General features: G+C 39.7%; 1 protein-coding gene and 1 non-coding gene across 8 annotated transcripts in view; both read left to right on the plus strand.

Annotated features, from left to right (window-relative positions):
* The first annotated feature begins 4,824 nt into the window (after positions 1-4,824).
* Positions 4,825-4,988, plus strand: LOC122419926. The gene has a single exon (XR_006263131.1). It is a non-coding gene; the product is annotated as a U1 spliceosomal RNA (small nuclear RNA).
* An 11,210-nt stretch (positions 4,989-16,198) lies between these two features.
* NOVA1 (NOVA alternative splicing regulator 1) overlaps positions 16,199-20,442 on the plus strand; it is a 157,961-nt gene continuing 153,717 nt past the window's right edge. For 3 of the 7 annotated variants that reach the window (XM_043489669.1, XM_043489666.1, XM_043489671.1), the window contains exon 1: positions 18,929-19,055. Coding sequence is in view for 2 of the 7 variants with exons in the window: in XM_043489664.1 (XP_043345599.1) it covers positions 17,033-17,168; positions 18,912-19,055 (280 nt within the window). In the remaining 5 variants the exon portion in view is untranslated. Of the gene's footprint in view, positions 17,169-18,911; positions 19,056-20,442 lie in introns of those variants that run through there. The other 4 variants (XM_043489670.1, XM_043489667.1, XM_043489664.1 and 1 more) reach the window with 3 other exon arrangements.

The following is a 20,442-nucleotide window of genomic DNA, read 5'->3' on the forward strand; positions in this document are numbered from 1 at the left end:
TGTATAACTGATTCACTTTTCTGTATGCCTGAAAGTAGCACAATATTGTAAACAAACTGTTTTTTATTTAAAAAATAAACTGATTTTTGTTGCTGTGTTTAACTCTTTGCAACCCCATGGACTGTAGCATGCCAGGCTCCTCTGTTGTCCACTATCTCCTAGAGTTTGCTCAAATTCATGTCCATTGAGTCAGTGATGCTATCTAATCATCTCATCCTCTGCTGCCCGCTTCTCCTGTTGCCTTCAATCTTTGCAGCATCAGGGTCTTTTCCAAGTCAGCTCTTTGCATCACATGGCCAAAGTATTGGAGTTTCAGTTGTAGCAACAGTCCTTCCAATGAATAATCAGTGTTGATTTCCTTAGGGATTCACTAATTTGATCACTTTGTAGTCCAAGGGACCCTCATCAGTCTTCTCCAGCACCACAATTCAAAAGCATCAGTTCTTTGGCTCTCAGCCTTCTTTATGGACAAACTTTCACTTCTGTACATGACTACCAGAAAAACCATAGCTTTGACAATATGGATCTTTGTCAGTATGATGTCTTTGCTTTTTAATACTCTGTCTAGGTTTGTCATAGTTTTCTTTCCAAGGAGTAAGCATCTTCTAATTTCATGGCTCGAGTCATGATCTGCAGTGATTTTGGAGCCCAAGAAAATAAAATCTGTCCCTGCTTCCACTTTTTCCCCTCCTATTTGCCATGAAGTGATGGGACCAGATGCCATGATCATTGTTTTTTGACTGTTGATTTTTAAGCCAGCTTTTTCAGTCTCCTCATTCACCCTCATCAAGAGGCATTTCACATAATGTACTCTGCGTATAAGATAAATACACAGGGTGACAATATACAGCCTTAATGTATTCCTTTCCCAATTTTGAACCAGTTCCTTGTTCCAGGTCTGGTTTTAACTGTTGCTTTTTGACCCACATATAAGGTTTCTCAGGAGACAGGTAAGGTGGTCTGGTACTCCCATCTCTTTAAGAATTTTCCACAGTTTATTGTTATCCACACAGTCAAAAAGCATAATTAGATGTTTTTGGGGGGGACCTGGGTTTGATCTCTGGGATGGGAAGATCCCCTGGAGAAGGGAATGGCAATCCACTCCAGTATTCTTGCCTGGAGAATCCCATGGATGGAGGAGCCTAGTAGGCTACAGTCCATGGGGTTGCAAAGAGTTGGACATGACTGAGCGACTTCACTTTCTTTCTTTCACTTTCTTTTGGAACTCCCTGGCTTTCACCATGATCCAACACATGTTGGCAATTTGATCTCTGGTTCCTCTGCCTCTTTGAAACCCAGCTGGTACATCTAGAAGTTCTTGGTTCATAAACTGCTGAAGCTTAGCTTGAAGGATATTAAGCATAGCCTTGCTAGCATGTGAAATGAGCACAGCTGTATCTTGGTTTGATCATTTTTGGCAATGCCTTTCCTTGGGATTAGAATGAAAATTGACATTTTCAGTCCTGTAGCCACTGCTGAGTTTTCCAAATTTGTTGACATACTGTATGAAGCACTTTTACAGCATTATCTTATAGGATTTGAAATATCTCAGTTGGAATTCCATCATCTCCACTAGTTTTGTTCATGGTGATGCTTCCTAAGGCCCACTTGACTTCACAGTCCAGGATGTCTGGTTCTAGGTGAGTGATCACACCATCATGGTTATCTGAGTCATTAAGATCTTTTTTGTATAATTCTGTGTATTCTTGCCACCTTAATATCTACTGCTTCTGTTAGGTTCATACTGTTTCTGTCCTTTATCATGTCCATCCTTGAATGAAATGTTCCCTTGGTATCTTCAATTTTCTTAAAAAGATCTCTAGTCTTTTCCATTCTATTGTTTTCCTCTGTTTCTTTGTATTGTTCACATAAGACAGCCTCCTTTTTATTCTCTGGAATTCTACATTCAGTTGGGTATATCTTTCCCTCTCTCCATTGTCTTTTACTTCTCTTATTTCCTCACCTATTATAAAACCTCCTCAGACAACCACTTGCTTTTTTGCATTTCTTTTTCTTTGGTATGGTTTTGGTCCCTGCCTCCTGTACAATGTTACGATCCTCCATCCATAGTTCTTCTGGCACTCAGTTTATTAGATCTAATCCTTTGAATCTATCACCACTACTATATAATCATAAGAGATTTTATTTAGGTCATACCTGAATGGCCTAGTGGTTTCCCTTACTTTCTTCACTTTAAGCCTGGATTTTGCAATACAGAGCTCATGATCTGAGCCACAGTCAGCTCCATGTTTTGTTTTTACTGATGGTACAGAGCTTTTCCATCTTTGACTGCAAATAACATAATCAATCTGATTTCAGTATTGACCATCTGATGATGTCCATGCATATTGCTATCTCTTGGGTTGTTGGAAGAGGGTATTTATTACGACTAGCACGTTCTGTTGACAAAACTCTGTTAGCCTTAGTCCTGCTTCACTTTGTACTCCAAGACCAAATTTGCATGTTACTCTAAGTATCTCTTCACTTCCTAATTTTTCATTCCAATCCGCTAAATGAAAAGGACATATTTTTTAGTATTAGTTCTAGAAGGTGTCGTAAGTCTTCATAGAACTGGTCAACTTCAGCTTCTTCAGCATTAGTGCTTGGGGGCATATACTTGGATTACTATGATGTTGAATGATTTGCCTTGGAAACAAACTGAGATCATTCTGCTGTTTTTGAGGTTGAACTCATTACTGCATTTTGGTGGAGAAGGAAATGGCAACCCACTCCAGTATTCTTGCCTGGAGAATTCCATGGACAGAGGAGCCTGGCAGGCTATAGTGTTGGGGTTACAAAGAGTCAAACATGACTGAGTGACTATCACACACACTGCATTTTGGTACTACTAGAGAATTCCAGAAAAACATCTGGTTCTGCTTCATTGATGCCACTAAAGCCTTTGACTGTGTAGATCATAACAAACTGTGGAAAACTCTTAGAGATGGGAATACCAGACCACCTTACCTGCCTCCTGCAAAATCTGTATTCAGGTCAAGAAGCAACAGTTATAACTGGGTATGGAACAATAGATTGGTTCAAAATTGGGAAAAGAGTACATCAAGGCTGCATTGTCACCCTGCTTATTTAACTTACATGCAGAGTACACCATGTGACATGTTGGGCTGGATGGAGCACAAGCTGGAATCAAGATTGCCGGGAGAAATATCAATAACCTCAGATATGCAGATGACACCACCCTTATGGTAGGAAGCAAAGAGGAACTAAAGAGACTCTTGATGAAAGTGAAAGAGGAGAGGGAAAAAGCTGGCTTAAAACTCAGTATTCAAAAAATGAAGATCATGGAATCCGGTCCATCAATTCATGGCAAATAGATGGGTAAACAATGGAAACAGTGACAGATTTTATTTTCTTGTGCTCCAAAATCACTGTAGATGGTGACTGCCACTGTGAAATTAAAAGATGCTTTCTCCTTGGAAGAAAAGCAATGACAAACCTAGACAGTGTATTAAAAAGGCAGAGACATTACTTTGCCTACAAAGGTCCGTCTAGTCAAGGCTATGGTTTTTCCAGTTGTCATGTACGGGTGTGATATTTGGACAATAAAAAAGGCTGAGCACTGAAGAACTGATGCCTTTGAACTGTGGTTCTGGAGAAGACGCTTGAGAGTCCCTTGGACAGAAAGGAGATCAAACCAGTGAATCCAAAGGAAATCAACCCTGAATATTCACTGGAAAGACTGATGCTGAAGCTGAAGCTCCAACACTTTGGCCACCTGATGCAAAGAGCTGACTCGGAGGAAAAGACCCTGATGCTGGGAAAGATTGAAGGCAAGACAAGAAGGGGATGACAGAGAATGAGATGGTTGGGTGGCATCACTGACTCAATGGACATGAGTCTGAGCATACTCTGGGACATGGTGAAGGATAGGGAAGCCTGGCGTGCTGCAGTCCACTGATTCGCATTGATTTGAACACGAATGAACAACTGAAGCATGAATGACTGAGCAACTGAATGACTGCACTTTGGACTCTTTTGTTGACTATGAGGTCTACTCCATTTCTTATCTTGCCCACAGTAGTAGATATAATGGTTGGAAGATGAGCACCCCCCAGGTCAGTACATGTCCAATATGCTAATGAGGAAGAGTGGAGAGAAATTACTACTATAAAGCTCCATTAAGAAACTGGCTGGGCCAAAGCAGAAATGATGCTTAGCTGTGGGGATGTGTCTGTTGGAGAAAGTAAAGTCTGAGGTTCAAAGAGCAATATTGCAAAGGGACCTGGTCCATTAATCAAGGTACACTGGATGTGATCAAGCAGGAGATGGCAAGATTGAACATCAACATCTTAGGAATCAGTGAACTGAATTGTATGGGAATCAGCAAATTTAATTCAGATGATCATTATATCTAATACTGTGGGAAAAAATCCCTTAGAGGAAATAAACTATACTCCAATAAAAATTGAAAAAAAAAATTTGTTTGAAAGCTATTTCCAGTTCTTTTGCATAAGAATGTAACCTATGGGTGAAATTCCTAGGTTATATAGACATTCTATATTTATCTTTTTGAGAAACACCATAAACAGAGTGGCTAAAATTCATAGGGTGGCACACTGCTGAAAATAAGAGTTCCATAGAGATAAAACTCTGGAAATCTGAAACAGTCCCCATGGGTCTTCAGCTTAGTAATAATCAGCACATGTATTGGAGGAAACTACCTAAAGATTAGAGGTAACAATGCTTGGTGCTCACTCAGAGATGAAAATATTTCCTGTTCCATCTACTCAAAATGAAAAACCTCATAATTCACTCAGCTAAAGGGCTTCCCTGATAGCTCAGTCAGTGAAGAATCCACCTGCAATACTTACCTGGCAGGGGAGATACCATGATCACGAAGGTGGTTTTCCCAGGGCGAGGCTTATCCATTGCACTCTGGATGTGCTGACCCCTGCGATTTCCCCAAATGTGGGAAACTCGACTGCATAATTTGTGGTAGTGGGGGACTGCGTTCGCGCTTTCCCCTGATAAAAAAAATAAATAAATAAATTTTTAAAAAAAAGGAAAAAAAAAAAGAATCCACCTGCAATGCAGGAGACCCCGGGCTGATTCCTGGGTTGGGAATATCTGCTGGAGAAGGGACAGGCTACCCACTCCAGTATTCTTGAGCTTCCCTTGTGGCTCAGCTGGTAAAGAATCCACCTGTAATGCGGGAGACCTGGGTTTGATCCCTAGGTTGGGAAGATCCCCTGGAGAAGGGAAAGGCTACCCACTCTAGTATTCTGGCCTGGAGAATTCCATGGACTGTATAGTCCATTGGGTCACAAAGAGTTGGACATGACTGAGCGACTTTCACTTTCACTTTCAGAGTACTAAGAAGGTTTTGCCTCAGTTGTGGGACAAGATTAGCCCTGGATTATACGGTGATCTCACCTCATCTCATAAAGCTGAAAAGCAGGACTGCCAAATATCAGACAGTTTCCAAAAACTACATTTAAGAACAAAGGTCAAGAATATGTGTAGAAAAACGAAAAATATCCAGCATACAAGGTAAAATGAACAATGCCTGAAATAACATAAAAGTAACCAGACTATTAGAAATGGGCCAATATGATTCATATTGAAGAGAAAATCCAAACAACCAGAACCAAATCAGAAATGGCAAAGGATAGAGTCAATAAAGATATTAAAATAATTATTATAACTGCCTTCCATATATTCAAGAATCTACAGGGTTTATTCAACATAGTAAGTGGATTCTTACGAGATACAAAAAAAGATGCAAAATTAACTTTCAGAGCTGAAAACTTCAACACCTGAGATGGGACGGCTCCTCAAGTTTTACTTAATATGTAAAAGTGGAAAATTCTGTTTAGTGACCAGAATTTTGACCCAAATCTCTGAAATAGAGTCATGGCTCCTGAATCAAATGCTGAATCTGAATCAATTTATTAATATAAATCCAAGAAGAGGACCTGAAGAGAAAGGACCCTGCTATATTATCAATGTTTTATACTGTGATAATGTGCTCCTATTCATGGTATTCCCGGGTCTTACCATTCTGAAACTGCTGGCTTCATAGGACCATAGATTGCCCTTATAATGACTCTGTTATGGTGCCAGCTAGGTGGCAATACCTTATGTGATTGAGACAGTGTCCTCCAGGATCTATGCAGTCAATGCTTTAACTCAGCCTCTAACACATGGTGCTGTTTCTTCCATCACCAGGATTTACAGATCCTTACACTCAAATGGGCTTCCCTGGTAGCTCAGCTGGTAAGGAAGCCTCCTGTGATGCAGGAGACCCTGGTTCAATTGCTGGTTGGGAAGATCCCCTAGAGAAGGGATAGGCTATCCCCTCCAGTATTTTTGGACTTCCCTGGTGGCTCAGATGATTAAGAATCCATCTGCAATGTGGGAGACCTGGGTTCGATCCCTGGGTCGAGAAGATCCCCTAGAGGAAGGCATGCAACCCACTCCAATACTCTTGCCTGGAGAATCACCATGGACAGAGGAGCCTAATGGGCTGCAGTCCATGGGGTTGCAAAGAGTCGGACACGACCAAGTGACTAAGTACAGCATACATGCAAATCCAAGAGATAGGAATGAGAGTAGCTTCTCTCACATTGCTTCAAGTGATCTTGAGTAGCAAAATGTTTCTTTCCCATTCCCTTGACTTTAGGGTATGTTGGCCTAGAGGTTTTAATATCAAAACAAGGAATGCATCCATCAAGGGACACAATAAAGATTCCACTGAATTGGGAGTGGCTGCCATTTGGCCACTTTGGGCTCTTCAAGCCTCTGAATCAACAGAAAAAAGAAAGGAGTTACTATGCTGGCTGCAGTGATCAATCCTGGTGATCAAGGAAAAATATGGTCCTATTGCACAATGAGGGTAGAGGATTCAGCCTAAAAAAAACCGGAGACCCCCTAGGGCATCTCTTTGTATTCATATGTATTTTGATTAAAAGTCGGGGTAAACTATGATAACTTCATTCAAGTAGGATTTCTAATAGCCCAGATCCTTTAGGAATTAAGGTTTAGGTCATCTCACCACAACCAGCTGAGGAGCTTGGTGAGGGCAACGGGAATATGGAAAGGGGAGTGGAAAAAGGAAATGAAAGAAAGTAGTGGAAGAAATATCAGCCATGATGATGTGACCGTTTGCAGAAAAGAACACAATAATCATTATGAGTATTACTTTCAAGTGAACATTTGTGTATGTAATAAATATTTTTGTTTTATTACCTCTGTCATCCTCTTTTGTAACATGTTAATAACAATTAACTTTATATGTTAGCATTTATATAGTTTTCTGGGGTGAGGGGTAAAGAGAGGAGAAAGGGGAGTTACTGTTCAATGGATACAGAATTTCAGTTTGATAAGATAAAAAGTTCCAAATATAGATAGTGGTGAGGGTTGCACAACAATGCAAAGGTACACAGTGACACTGAACTATGAATCTGAAATGATTAAAATGGTACATTTTTGTTATGCATATTTTAGAATAAACATTAATATTGTGAACCAATTATAAAAATGAACAAAAAATGATCTACAGAGTATCACAGGAGAAATGTGAACATCGCCCAAAGATTCTGTACCTTCGCCTAGGTAAAGAGTTAACACTTTTAACATTTTTCACTTTTTATGTGGGATAGTTCATCTTGTTGTTACTAAGTTCTTTATGCCAGAAGTATTATTTTGCTATTGTCTTTATTTGGTGATTAAATATGGTTTAAAGAGATGTGTATGGGTGCCATGTTGACAAAGAGTGGGTTATGATGGCTCTGTGATATGACATCAGTCAGTTATGTTTCCAGTTAGAGTGGTCTACAAGGAATATTCTCTTGTGAGAGTTGGAGGACAAAAGGGAGGCAGCACACATTTTGTAGCATACATACAACCTCTCCTACTTATTTAAACAAACAGTCAGGTTCTGCTGTCATGGAATTTTGAAATGCAATTTAAAAGTTTCAATTTTAAGTTAATCTAAAGGGAGATTATCCTGGGTGGGCCTGACTTAATCAGGTGGCAGTCATCAAAGCAATTAGGTCTCTGAAAATCTGAGACTCCCAGCACAGTTAGGCCTGAAATTGTTCTCTCTTCCCCCTATATCTTTCCTTCCTGACTGCCCATCTGTGGATTTGGGCTTGCTTAACCAGAGCCAATTCCCTTACTGTCACTATATATCTGTTCTTCTGTGCTCAGATGCTCAGTTGTGTCCAATATGTGTGTGCAAGTATATATACCCATGTGTGTGTGTGTGTAAACTTAAAATATATCCTACTGGTCTGCTGCTCTGATGGAAACCCAACTGATACAAATTAAAAGAGATTTGAGAGCCATGAACCAATAGCAATGTATTAATTTGGGTTAAGGTTTGAACAAGATATTAAAATCTTTTTAAGACTACTGAGGAAATTTAGACACAGACCAGATATTTGACAGTATTAAGTTCGTGTCAATTATTTTCAATGTAATGATGATACTACAGATATTTTTTAAAAGACTATATATACTATTTGCAGAATAAAAATGGTATGATATGTAGAGTTTGCTTCACACTCCCAAAAGCGAGGTTATAAATGAAACAATATTGGTCACTAATTTATAGTTTTGAAGGTAAATGATAGTACATGGGATTCATTATAATATTTTACCTCCTTTTGTATACATTTCAAATTCTCCATAGTAAGAAGGTAAAATGAAAAAATTAAAAGCTCACAAATACTTAACCTTGAGAAGAAAAGGGTAAATAAAGGCAAATTTTGCATTTACTAATTTTTATACCCAACTGCAGACATTAGGTAGAACTGTAATATCTAGCCTCTTGTCTCCCCTTTTCGATCACATGTACACACACACACTCACTCACATACCCTCTTTCTATACCATAGGCACATAAACATCCATATATAAAACTTAGGTTTTAATAAGCTCTGCATACTCTTAGTTATATGAAATGACATAAGGATAAAATAATTTAGAATTACATGATGTCAATTAAACACCTCTGACCTACCACAGAAATGCTTACATAGTGAAACCAAAAGATTAAATACCAAGGCAGAATCTCCGGATGAATATGGTAATGTAATTTTTTAACATACATGTATGTTAATGTTAAATTTTTGTACTTATAAGCAAGCACACATAACACTGTTATAAGACAAACAGAACTTTATTTGACATATAACAAACAGTGGTAATAGCTGGTAGAAAGAAGGCTTTCCAGAAACACTGGAAGTGTATCTGAAGTCAAGGATTATGGCTTATTTGAGCAGCAAGAAGTAAACAGAGAGGAAATCTGAACAATCTATAATGTAAGCAATTCCCTGATGCTCTCTGTGGATCCAGTGGTTTATCATTTGAAGTTGTATTTGATTATATTTATGATCACATTTATTATTTATTCAACTCACTTCATCTTGCTACATAGAGTACTGTCTAATGAAGGAATAATCCTATCAAACTGATAATTTCATGTTCAAATGTGAAAAGATACATTTTAAAATTCTACTCCTTTCTACATCTGTTCTTAATCTTTGGTCTTCAGTTCAGTTTAGTTCAGTCGCTCAGTCGTGTCCAACTCTTTGAGACCCCATGAATCGCAGCACGCCAGGCCTCCTGTCCATCACCAACTCCCAGAGTTTACTCACACCCATGTCCATCAAGTCGATGATGCCATCCAGCCATCTCATCCTCTGTCGTCCTCTTCTCCTCCTGCCCCCAATCCCTCCCAGCATCAGGGTCTTTTCCAATAAATCAACTCTTCGCATTAGCTCTAGCTAATAAAAGTATAGGCTTCCTAGGTGGCTCAGTGATAAGGAATCTGCTCGCAATGCAGGAGACACAAGAGATGCAGGTTCGACTGGGTTGGGAAGATCCCCTGGACAAATAAATAACAACCCACTCCAGTATTCTTGCCTGGGAGATCCCATGGACAAAGGAAGCTGGCAGACTACAATCCATGGGGTTTGCAGAGTTGGACATGATTTAATGACTGAGCACACTCACAAAAATAAAAGTATAGATAAGAAATAAAACATCATGGAGGTGAGAGGATGTGAGACTATGCTAATTTATTATACAAAGTAAACTAGAGAAGCAGGAGTTGAGTAGTATTCATATGTTTTACCAACTAATTTAAATCACATATTAAATCACTGTTGCTTCCATAAAATAACTTCAACTATGCATACTCTATTCTGATAATGCCTAGAGTGATCCTGAGTCTTCATTTGACCAAGATGTTCTTGGCTTGTGCTAGATGTCCTAGAGCAATTATCAATTACCCTCAGAATTTTCCCAGTTTGAGACAATAAATTACATAGTCACCCTAATAATACTCAAGAGCTTTGCCTTTTTTTAACCCTGCCAATTAGAAAGCATAAAATCTTTTTTCTTCATCAAATTTCTTTAAATGGCAACTTCCCCATGTGTAATAATAGAAATGTTTACTTTTATAGTTGTATTTCTTTTTTCTTTTTTTTACCTCTATCTTAACAACTTTATCATTTACTTTTTTCACCCCAGTATTTTTTCACATCCAAATGACTTAAAATATGAAACTCCACAATTTGAATTATGCTTTCAAGAAAATATTTTCAACTATAGATTATAGTGAATTATTATTTTAAAAGTGCAAAAATATTGGGAATAAATATATTAAATATATTCTTTACAATATCAAAATTCTTTTCCTTGGTAAATTGTTTTGCTTTGCACTTAAAATACATCTCCAAAACCTGTGTTATTAACTGATTTTTAAAATGCATCTGAAGGCATACAATATGTACTTTGATTCTGATCATTTTTTTTGTATGATTCTATGAATGATAGCAAACATACTGATACAGAAATTTGTTTTGGAGACTTATAGAGCATTTTCAATTCATTTATTTTACAGATGAGGAAACTGAAACTCAGAGCAGGGAAATGAGTAACTGCAGGTAACAGTTACCTAGGAAAGATTGAAGGCAAAAGGAGAAGGAATGGCAGAGGTGAGACGGTTAGATAATATCACCCACTCAATGGACATGAATTTGAGCAAATTCCAGGAGATGGTGGAGGACAGAGGAGCCTGGAGTGCTGCAGTCCATGGGGTCAAAAAGTTGGACATGACTTAGTGACTGAACAACAGTAAGCTAATAAAGTTAAGTGTAAGAGTCAGAAAGAGATCATCAGCTCAAGATTCTTTTTGTTTGTTTTTAACTTTTTACCTTGAAATAAGTTCAGTCTTGAAGAAGAGTTGCAAAAATAGAAGCTCCCCAATACTCTCCCCAGTTTCCCCTAAGGTTAACTTTTTACACAGCCGTGTTCTAGTTATCACAAGGCTCTTTCTATTGCACTGCAGAAAGGGTTAGTTATTTATTGTCTATATATGCATTTCATAAAATACTCAGTGCTAAAGAATTTAGGATTTTCTTATAATATTAACATATCTCAATACCTATTAGGATGACACATTTGCAACTGGAATATAAGTTTGGGGACTTTTTGGAATAATGCTAATAACACATTTATATCTCTGTATAAATTAGTGTGAGCTTTTATAGATTGTTTCATAAACATATCACCAGCAGTGGATTTGTATTATTAACTGTATAAACATAAAGGCTGGATGAAAAATTCCAATAAATTACTTTCTAAGATGTGCAATCTTAGAAAAATATTTCTTCAGTTTGTTTATAGAACTTCTATATATATATACATATATGACTATAGACTATATATATATAACTTAACTTCTATAAACTTAAATCCCTGTGATGTGGGATTAGGTGATACACTCTTTTGGCATATATTTGCTACTATTTTCTTTGTGCTGGATTGAGTGAAAAAATAATCGGAACAGGTACACTGAGTCTCTCTAAAAAATTAAAAATGTATTTTTTAAAAACAAAATCAGTTGGGCTATTGACAATCTCTGCTTGGTTACAATATTTGGATTGCTAAAATTGTAAAACTTCTTTTAGTACTTTAAGCTTTCCGAATTTTTTCATACTTCCATATTTATTTGATCTTTCCCTCCAACACTTTGCAAGAACAGGTTTCTCGTTTTCCTTTTTCCTAATTTCATTTTGATACTAGTAATAAACTGTTACTGCCCTACCCATATCTCCTTGTCAGAGCACACTGGCCTGATTTTCCAAAATGGTGGGGGATATACCACAGCATTTTCAGCCTATGTAAGGACAGAACAGCTTCCAGACTCCATAGAAAGTCCTCAAAAAAAGATGCTGCTCTTGTAGTTGGAAGATTGGCCAGCATGCATTGTATAAATGCACCCTGTAAATAGACCCTGACCAGTGACTGAAGAGAGTTGGTGCATATATACACCTGTTTTCTCAGGCTTTCAGCAGGATAATTCTGAGGTTACCATTTCAATGATTTTTCAGGAAATCCCACTGAGATTCTGTTCGCTCACAGTGATAATTTGCTGGGGAATTCACACCCTTCATTGCCTCCCTTCCATTCCCTGTCTCACTTCCCCAGGATCCTACTGCTTCCTGAAATCACTTCCAAAGTAAACTACTTGCACTTGAATCCTTAACTCAGGATCTGCTTTTAATAGACCATAAACTCAGAAAATATTTTCCCAAAGCTTAGGCTGCAGGGAAATACTCAGTATTTATGTTCTTTAGTAACAGAACTGATTGTAGGAAAGACAGGAACATGGAGACAAAGAAATAGGCTTGAGTATACTTGTGGATATCAATTATCTGTGATTTCTCTAAAAAGCCAATCATTATTACCAAAAATATATTATCTTTTGTTACTCAGACTGAAATTTAGGAAGGAAAAGGATATCCAATGAAAGTCAATAAAGATTGGGCATTTTGTTCTTCAGATTAGTATCATTTTCTATCATAGTTGCTTATGTTCATAAGTCATCAAATAGTTAATGAAAAGCACACAAATTCTATTGTGTCTTAAGATCTGAAAAACATTATTAAATTTGCAGTGCCAATTGCCTGGTTAATTAAAAAATAAACTATTTCTTTTCAGAGAATTAAAAGGTCAAGTGCTTCTATTACATTTTTGGAAAGTTCAAACAGTTTATTTGCAGCATAAGATGTATAGCATGCTGTATCATAATATAGCATGCTGTGCAGCAGCTTAATAATAAACTGGGAGGCGCTTTACCTTTTTATTTTTTCAGTTTTATTAGCTGGAACAAAATGCAGAATACAACAGGTAAAATGTTTGTCTATCTGATCAGAATGGTAGAGGTATATGCAGTGAGAAATGAAGTATAATTTTTCTAAAAAGACAACAAAATATACTATACCAGGGAATAGAGGCTTAATTAGAATGTACACTCTGATAACCGTCATTGATCAAATCAGCTCAGAGCTGACTGATCCTTAGATGTTTAACCAGGTCAGAGACTTAGGAGAGTGTCTAATTCCTGGCATAACACAGCTTGCTTACTATGAGATAGCCTAAAGATCCCCTGGAGTAGGAAATGGCAACCCACTCTAGTATTCTTGCTTGGAAAATTCCATGGACAGAGGAGCCTGCCCAGTTATGGTTCATGGGGTCACAGAGTCAGACGGTAGAGAGACTGAGCTTGCACATGTGCACACGCACACACACACACACACATCCATATTAAAAACCATATCTTCTGCTTCTGGGCCCCATGTAGTGGTCAACAGTATTTAAATATTAAATCTAAAGATGAATAAGAGAAGGGGCAAATAAATACCATAAGAATACAGTGCCATGACTATTTCAGTAGGTTTATGTCTATAAAGCAATTTAACTTAGAAGGCTCATTTTGAATCTAACTTACAGCAATGACAAATATTTTTCCAACTATTTTAGAAATATTTTATTTCTTTTTAGAAATTTGTGAACCTCAAGTTTTCCAGTTCTAAAACTTAAGTCTTTCCCCAATTTAAAACTACATTCTACTGAACACTTTGCCCAGACTTTAATGTAATATAGCTTTGAACTATCTTTGAGTTATCTTTGTCCCTCATCTTTTACTGTTTTGAAATAATCTAGTTGCAAATCCCTTTTCTACTTTTTAATTTATGAAAACTATGTCTTTCAATTTATGAAAAATGTCTGCACATTTTTCACAGAATACTTTGTGTAATATCTGGCATCAGCCTTTTTTCTATCTTGACAACCACAGGCTTATTCCAAACCACATTTTTTTTTTCTCATCACAGCTTTCCCTTCGTTAAAAAAAACATCCAATTCTGTGTATAAATTCTCTTTATTTTTGGTCATGAGGGCTATATTGTGGCTTCTTATAACATCATACATCAGATTGAAATTCTGGACTTCGGTTCACAGACCTCTACCAATATGTACTAACTTACCTGCTTTCCCTTTCAGCTCTCAGCGCATATTCTTCCCTGACTTAAGGCAAACGTGTTTTTCATATTCCAGATGAACTTTTATTCTCGAACTAAACGTTATTCTCTTCCTCATTCAGCTGAGTGTTGTCTTTTATTACTTAAAAGTACCAGGAATCCCAATGCCACCTAGATGCTCCTTCCAATAAAGGATGCTAAAAGCAAGGTTAGTATTCTTTCCATTCCCTTCTCTATCTACCAGAAATCAAATTTTATTCTATTCCGTTATTGCCTCAGCTATGCAAGTATTCTTGGTCAATCAGAGTGAAGTTCTTTCCGAGCTAGCCTGATACTAAAGCCGTTTTCACGTTCAAGTGCTGTTCTAGAAACCTATAGGAAAGGAGCATCTTTGTTCTAGAAATCTAGTGAATATGTTCATACGTTTTTACATCTTACAATACGTTGCCACGAATATTATCTCATTTGACTCAAGAATTCCAGGAGGTAAAGACCCATTATTTTGCGGGAGGGGAACCCGAGGCTCCAGTGTCCTGCAGTATTCAAGTGGACAGACTCTGGAATCAAGACGACTTTAGGTTGAATGATTACTACTGTGTTTACACCACTGTGATTTAGGTAAAATTATTAATATCTCTAAACCCAAACTGCCTCATTAAACGAAGACAGTAATAACTACATGATACACCGCATGTAAAGAGCACATGTGAAGTCGGTTGCCTGGCACATGGTAAAAGCCCTTAATACATACAGCAACATGTTAAGGGGCTGTCTGATGATACTTTTAGAATATGCCCGCCAGGAACTTGAAACCAAGATTTCTGAACTCCAAAGCCCATGGTTTTCCACTATCACTGCTTCCTAGTACACTGATTTAATTACTAATTTGATGGATGACCTTGAGCAAAATACTTTACTGGGTCAGTTTACTCATCTGTAAACGGAATCTTTTCCGACATTCAGCGTCTACTCCAAATATATATTTTCTTGTCTGTAGTGTTCTGGTTGAGCTTTTAGTTCGTTATATATCCGAGATCTGTGTAATCATAAGATGTGCACATTGCGCTGCATTTTACTCGTATATTCCTTTTTCGTTCGGAATTTAGTTTTGGATACACACCCAGCTGTTGCCAGTCTTTAGTCCGCCTCTCGGCGCCCCGTGAAGGGGATACTCCTACCTAGCTTTATTTATTTATATCCTGGCTTGTTTCCGAAAGGATTTAAGGCGGCGAGTGAGACACTTCAAGTTCCCTAACGAAGTCACACAGTGCGAGTAATACTCTTGATGAAATCACTCCGTAGATCCGCCCTTGAGTGAGAGGCTAACTACTGTCTTTCACCTAACTCTTAAAAACGGAGGTACCTAGCTGGAAGTCCTGGAAGCATAGGGCTAAGGTTCCTCCCTCAGCCTTAACGCTGTCCCACCCGTTGTAAACGGTCACTCGAATGCCCTTCTCAGTCTAGCCAAAATTGTCGCCGCTCGAGTCCCGGCTGGACCGAGATGCCACCCCACCCCTTCACTCCCTCTCATACCCAAGTTTCCTGATTGGGAAGGGGCCTGAAGAGCCTTTCTCACGTTTCCATACTACTGGCTGGCACGGCTGTCAGTAACGTCTGCTTCCCGCCTTCCAGCCTAGCGCGTTTCTTGGACCCCCTCGGTTTCTGCGACAAGCGGCTTACGTTTGCCTGAGCCGTGTTGCCGGGGACCCGCGACCTTTCACCCCTCCCTTCCCACGGGAGCGCCCCGCCCCCGCCCCCGCCGCCGGCGCGCGCCCCCGCGCACGCGCTCCGCCGGCGCGCGCTCTCACTCCCGCGCAGACACGCACACTCTTCCCCCCTCAGGCGCGCCCCCCCCACCCCGCCCCCGCAGGCTGAGGCTTCGGCGTAGGGAGGCGGCGGCGGCGGCGGCGCTGCTGAGAGGCAGGGACCGGAGCGCGAAGTGTGTGGGAGTCTGCGAACTCAACCCCTCACTACCCTCCCCTCTCAGCCATCCCCCTCCCTCCCCGCCAGCCTCCCCCCTCCCCCCCCCACAAGCGGGAGAAATAATGAGCGAGACCGGGCGGCAGCGGCAGCAGCGGCAGCGGCAGCAGCAGCGCCGAGCAGCCCAGGCGACGGCAGAACCGCTCCGGCAGCGGCGGCGGCGGCAGCACCAGCAGCGGGAGCGAGCGCAGCGCTAGCGCGGCGCCGGGACCGCCGCGCTCCTTCCCGGCTCCTGCCCTCCTCCGCCGCTCGCTCCTCTCTCCGCATCCACCTCCTTCCCCTCCTCCTGCTCATTCACTCTTTCCCTCGCGCTCCCCTCCTCCTCGGCTTCTCCCCGCGCCCCGCCAGCCCTCGCGTCTCCCACTCCCTCTGCCGTCCTCCCCGCTCCCCTCCTCCCGCTCATTCACTCGCCCCTCTCCTTTCTCCACTCTCTCCCCCTCTCTCCTTTCTTCTCCTTCTTTCTCCCTCCGTCTCTCACACCCCCTCCATTCCCCTGTCTCCTTCCTGACACTGCACTGCAGCTGCTCCTCAGCCCTGCCCCCTCCCCAGTGAGAACAAACCAAACCAGCAACATTGCTTTTTTTTTCTTAAAGAGATTTCTATTGATCCGATTAAAAAAAACAAAAACAAAAACAAAACAACCTTAAGAGACCCCAAAAGCAAAAAAAAAAAAAAAAAAGCAAAAAAAAAAAAATAGCAAAAGCCAAAACAAAAGGGAGAACCTTCTCCCCGTAGAAGCGGCAAGAACTGCAAGCATGATGGCGGCAGCTCCCATCCAGCAGAACGGGACCCACACTGGGGTGCCCATAGACCTGGACCCGCCGGACTCGCGGAAAAGGCCGCTGGAAGCCCCCCCTGAAGCCGGCAGCACCAAGAGGACCAATACGGGCGGTGGGTATCGCTTCCACCTCCCCGCTGGCCCCATCCCCCGCCGCCCGCCCCTGCCTCCCTCCCTCCCGCCGCCCTCCCTCCCTCCCGCGGCCCGGACACCTCCAGCCCGAAGCCGGCGGCTCCCGCGCCCTGCCTCGCGCCCCCTCCCCTGCACCTGCCCCGCACCTCGCCGGTCCCGATACATTTCCATTTCTGTGTTTTATCATTCATCAAAATGGCGACCGGGTTTTTCGGAATAGACCTCTCTTTCCCTTCAATCCGGTCGAAAGGCTGACCGTTTAAATATCCTAGACCTGGGCCAGGGGGTCCGTTAAGGAGGAAGAGGATGACCCCGAGCGAGGTGATGGCCGCCCGAAGATGCGCGCTGCATTTAACAGTCGGATAAAATAAATAAATAAATGGCACTCGGGTAGCGGAGAGCGAATGACTGGGGCACCGGAGAGTTTTGCTCTCTTCATCCCCTTGGTTTGGGCCACAAGTAGTATGCAAAATCTTGAAGAGTGCATGCTCTTACCGCACTTCTACTGTCGGTGCAAAAATCTCTTTGATTTGTCTTCAGGGGTGTGCATACGAGGGTGGGGGTGTCTGGTACTGTGACTTGTTAGTTAACATCCTGCGCTTCCCGGGAAGATGAGTTATAACGGGACCGGTACCGCTTCTTCATTTGCGCTGGAGTCATCTTAACAATGCACCCAATGCATCGAGGCAGAGGTGAATTTATCTACAGCATGTACTTTAGAGCCGGATGGGGGTCTTGCGAATGGCACACCCGAAAAATTTGGAACGTTCATATTCACATAAGGAAGCTGGATTTACCGGGGTGTTTCCTATTTAAGACACCATCAGTTTGACGGAAATTAAAGTTTAGGGAGTTGGCTTTATTTTCTAAAACATTTCATTTCGGTCTTTTTTGGTTCATCCACCCCCTCCGTTTTAATAATTGTGATTCTTTTGGAGAAGGAACATTATCTGGTCACCTTTAAATGTATTTGATGTAAATGACTCCTAAGCTTTTTAGTATTGGCAAAATTCTTCTTAAGGTCCTTTAATTAATGAGCTTAAACGAGATCATAGTAGACTAAGGAGTGCTAAAGAAATACTCCAGGATTAGTTAGATTTGCCAGTCCACATCACTTTGAGTTATTTCCTGGCAGTTATTGAAGGCTTGGAATACACCCTACAGTTTGGGTGGATTATTTGGTAGGAGAATGGTTGTTTTGCATACTTTAAGTAGGATACAGGCAATGGCTAATTGTAGTGCTTGTGTGTTTGCTCGTGTCAAATAAATATAGCTCATCACTATTTACCGTCCTTTTATTTATTTATTTTGCAATATGTTAAGTGAAGGTTTGTCATTGCATAAATCTTGAAGTTTTGTTGAAGGGTCAGTTCGTTTTCTTTTACCATAGTAACCACAGATAGAATTGGAAGACTTCCATGTTTGGAATAACAACTGGAATTTAGTCATCAGTTTCTACAGTGTTGCAAAATAATAGAACATGTTTAGATTTTAATTCCAAGTTAGAGAAAGTATAAATTCTGCAAAATGGGAAACATTTCGTACTTACTTATTTTTCAGTGTAATTGGCTTATTTTTGTTCCTTATAAAAACAATTTAACCCCATATTTCCTGCAGCTATATGCCCAGTGGTTTAATCTCTGTTTTTCTCTCTCGAGGGTGGAGGGAGGGTACAAAGTTTAAAATTACTGTTTTAATGGAGTGTATTTCTTTGCATTTTTCAGAAGACGGCCAGTATTTTCTAAAGGTTCTCATACCTAGTTATGCTGCTGGATCTATAATTGGAAAGGGAGGACAGACAATTGTTCAATTGCAAAAAGAAACTGGAGCCACCATCAAGCTGTCTAAGTCCAAAGATTTTTACCCAGGTAGGTGCAATGATGAAGAGATTGTTTGATAAATCCCCAAGGAAAGAAAAAAAAAAAAGATCTACCTGTGTCGTGTGCTGTATTGAAAGAATTCTTAATAGTGTAGACTTTATTTAGGTATTTGCTGTATTAGAGTATTTGTGGAATAATTTTAGAAGTATTTTCACTCTTGATTACCTTTGGTTTCTATAATTGATATTCCATCTCTGATGTAGACCAATTTCGAAATGAATCTTCTGGGTATTTCTAACTACTTCTTTCTGATTAGAAAAAAAAAAAAACAAACAAACTAAAATATAAAGATAGAAACCTGGACAGCTGGCATCAGGAAATAGGGTTCTTCTGGAGTTTTCAGACATAATTGTAATGACAATTAGTCTAGAGTGAATTCAGAAGAGGGGATAGAAAGGCTTCTTAAAAGAATGGACCATTTACTTTCTAAATCCATTATGTACCTCTTTCTGCTTCATTGCTTTGTTTGTTGGCCCTGGAGTAAAGAGGACAAGTGCTTCCTCTAAAGATTTTTAAAATACTGTGTTTTTAATTTAATTGTGACAAGGAAATATATTATGTGAGAAGTAGAACCATGCTTCAAAATTTGTGTTATTTAAAAGCTGTGTTTGATCAAAATATGTTAACAGTTTGTGTGGTACTGTAGGTACTGTAATCCAGTGGAATATGGCAAGTTTGCTAGGTGGTATAATTTTTTTTTGTACTTTTCAGTGTGTTTTTAAAAATTTCAACTGTTTCATAGTTCTGAGTATTTATCTTTTTAAAAATCATTTTCTACTTAGTATATGGATTTTAAGTTTAATTGAAAAATCTCCATAATTGAATAGTGTATCTCCTAGATAAAACATTATTTGTGTTTACCTTCATGCAGTTTCTGCCATGTTTTTTGATTATTTCATCTTTATGTCCATAAAAATATTTATTCAGTGCTGAGGGGACCAGTGCTGCTTTTTTTTTTTTTTTTTCTTGGTGGGAAATAGAAGCTGATTTGCTTTCAATGATCTAATTCAGTAAGAGTTCTTTAGTACAGCAAAGACATCTGGCATGAATGTAAGCAAAACATTTGGAGGCCAATCGCTTGGTTGTAGAAAATGGACCATTATACTGTATAAGAAGGTTTTAGATTGGTTGGAACTATCATTTAGTTATATAAATTAAATGTACTATATTTGGTAAACATTACACTTGCTAAACTAAGGTGTAATCTCTTAGATATGATGTCCTTCAAAAGTTTATTTTCTGTGAGTGTAGTTTTGTAGATGGCTTTCCTTGTCTCTGAAACTTTCCTTATGCATTAGGAAAGTTTGCTAACATATTCATTCTTATGTTTAAAAGGTATGTTATGACGGAAAAAATCAATGTGGAATTGTGAAAA

The sequence above is a fragment of the Cervus canadensis genome, chromosome 17, assembly GCF_019320065.1.
Source record: "Cervus canadensis isolate Bull #8, Minnesota chromosome 17, ASM1932006v1, whole genome shotgun sequence".
Lineage (NCBI taxonomy): Eukaryota > Metazoa > Chordata > Mammalia > Artiodactyla > Cervidae > Cervus > Cervus canadensis.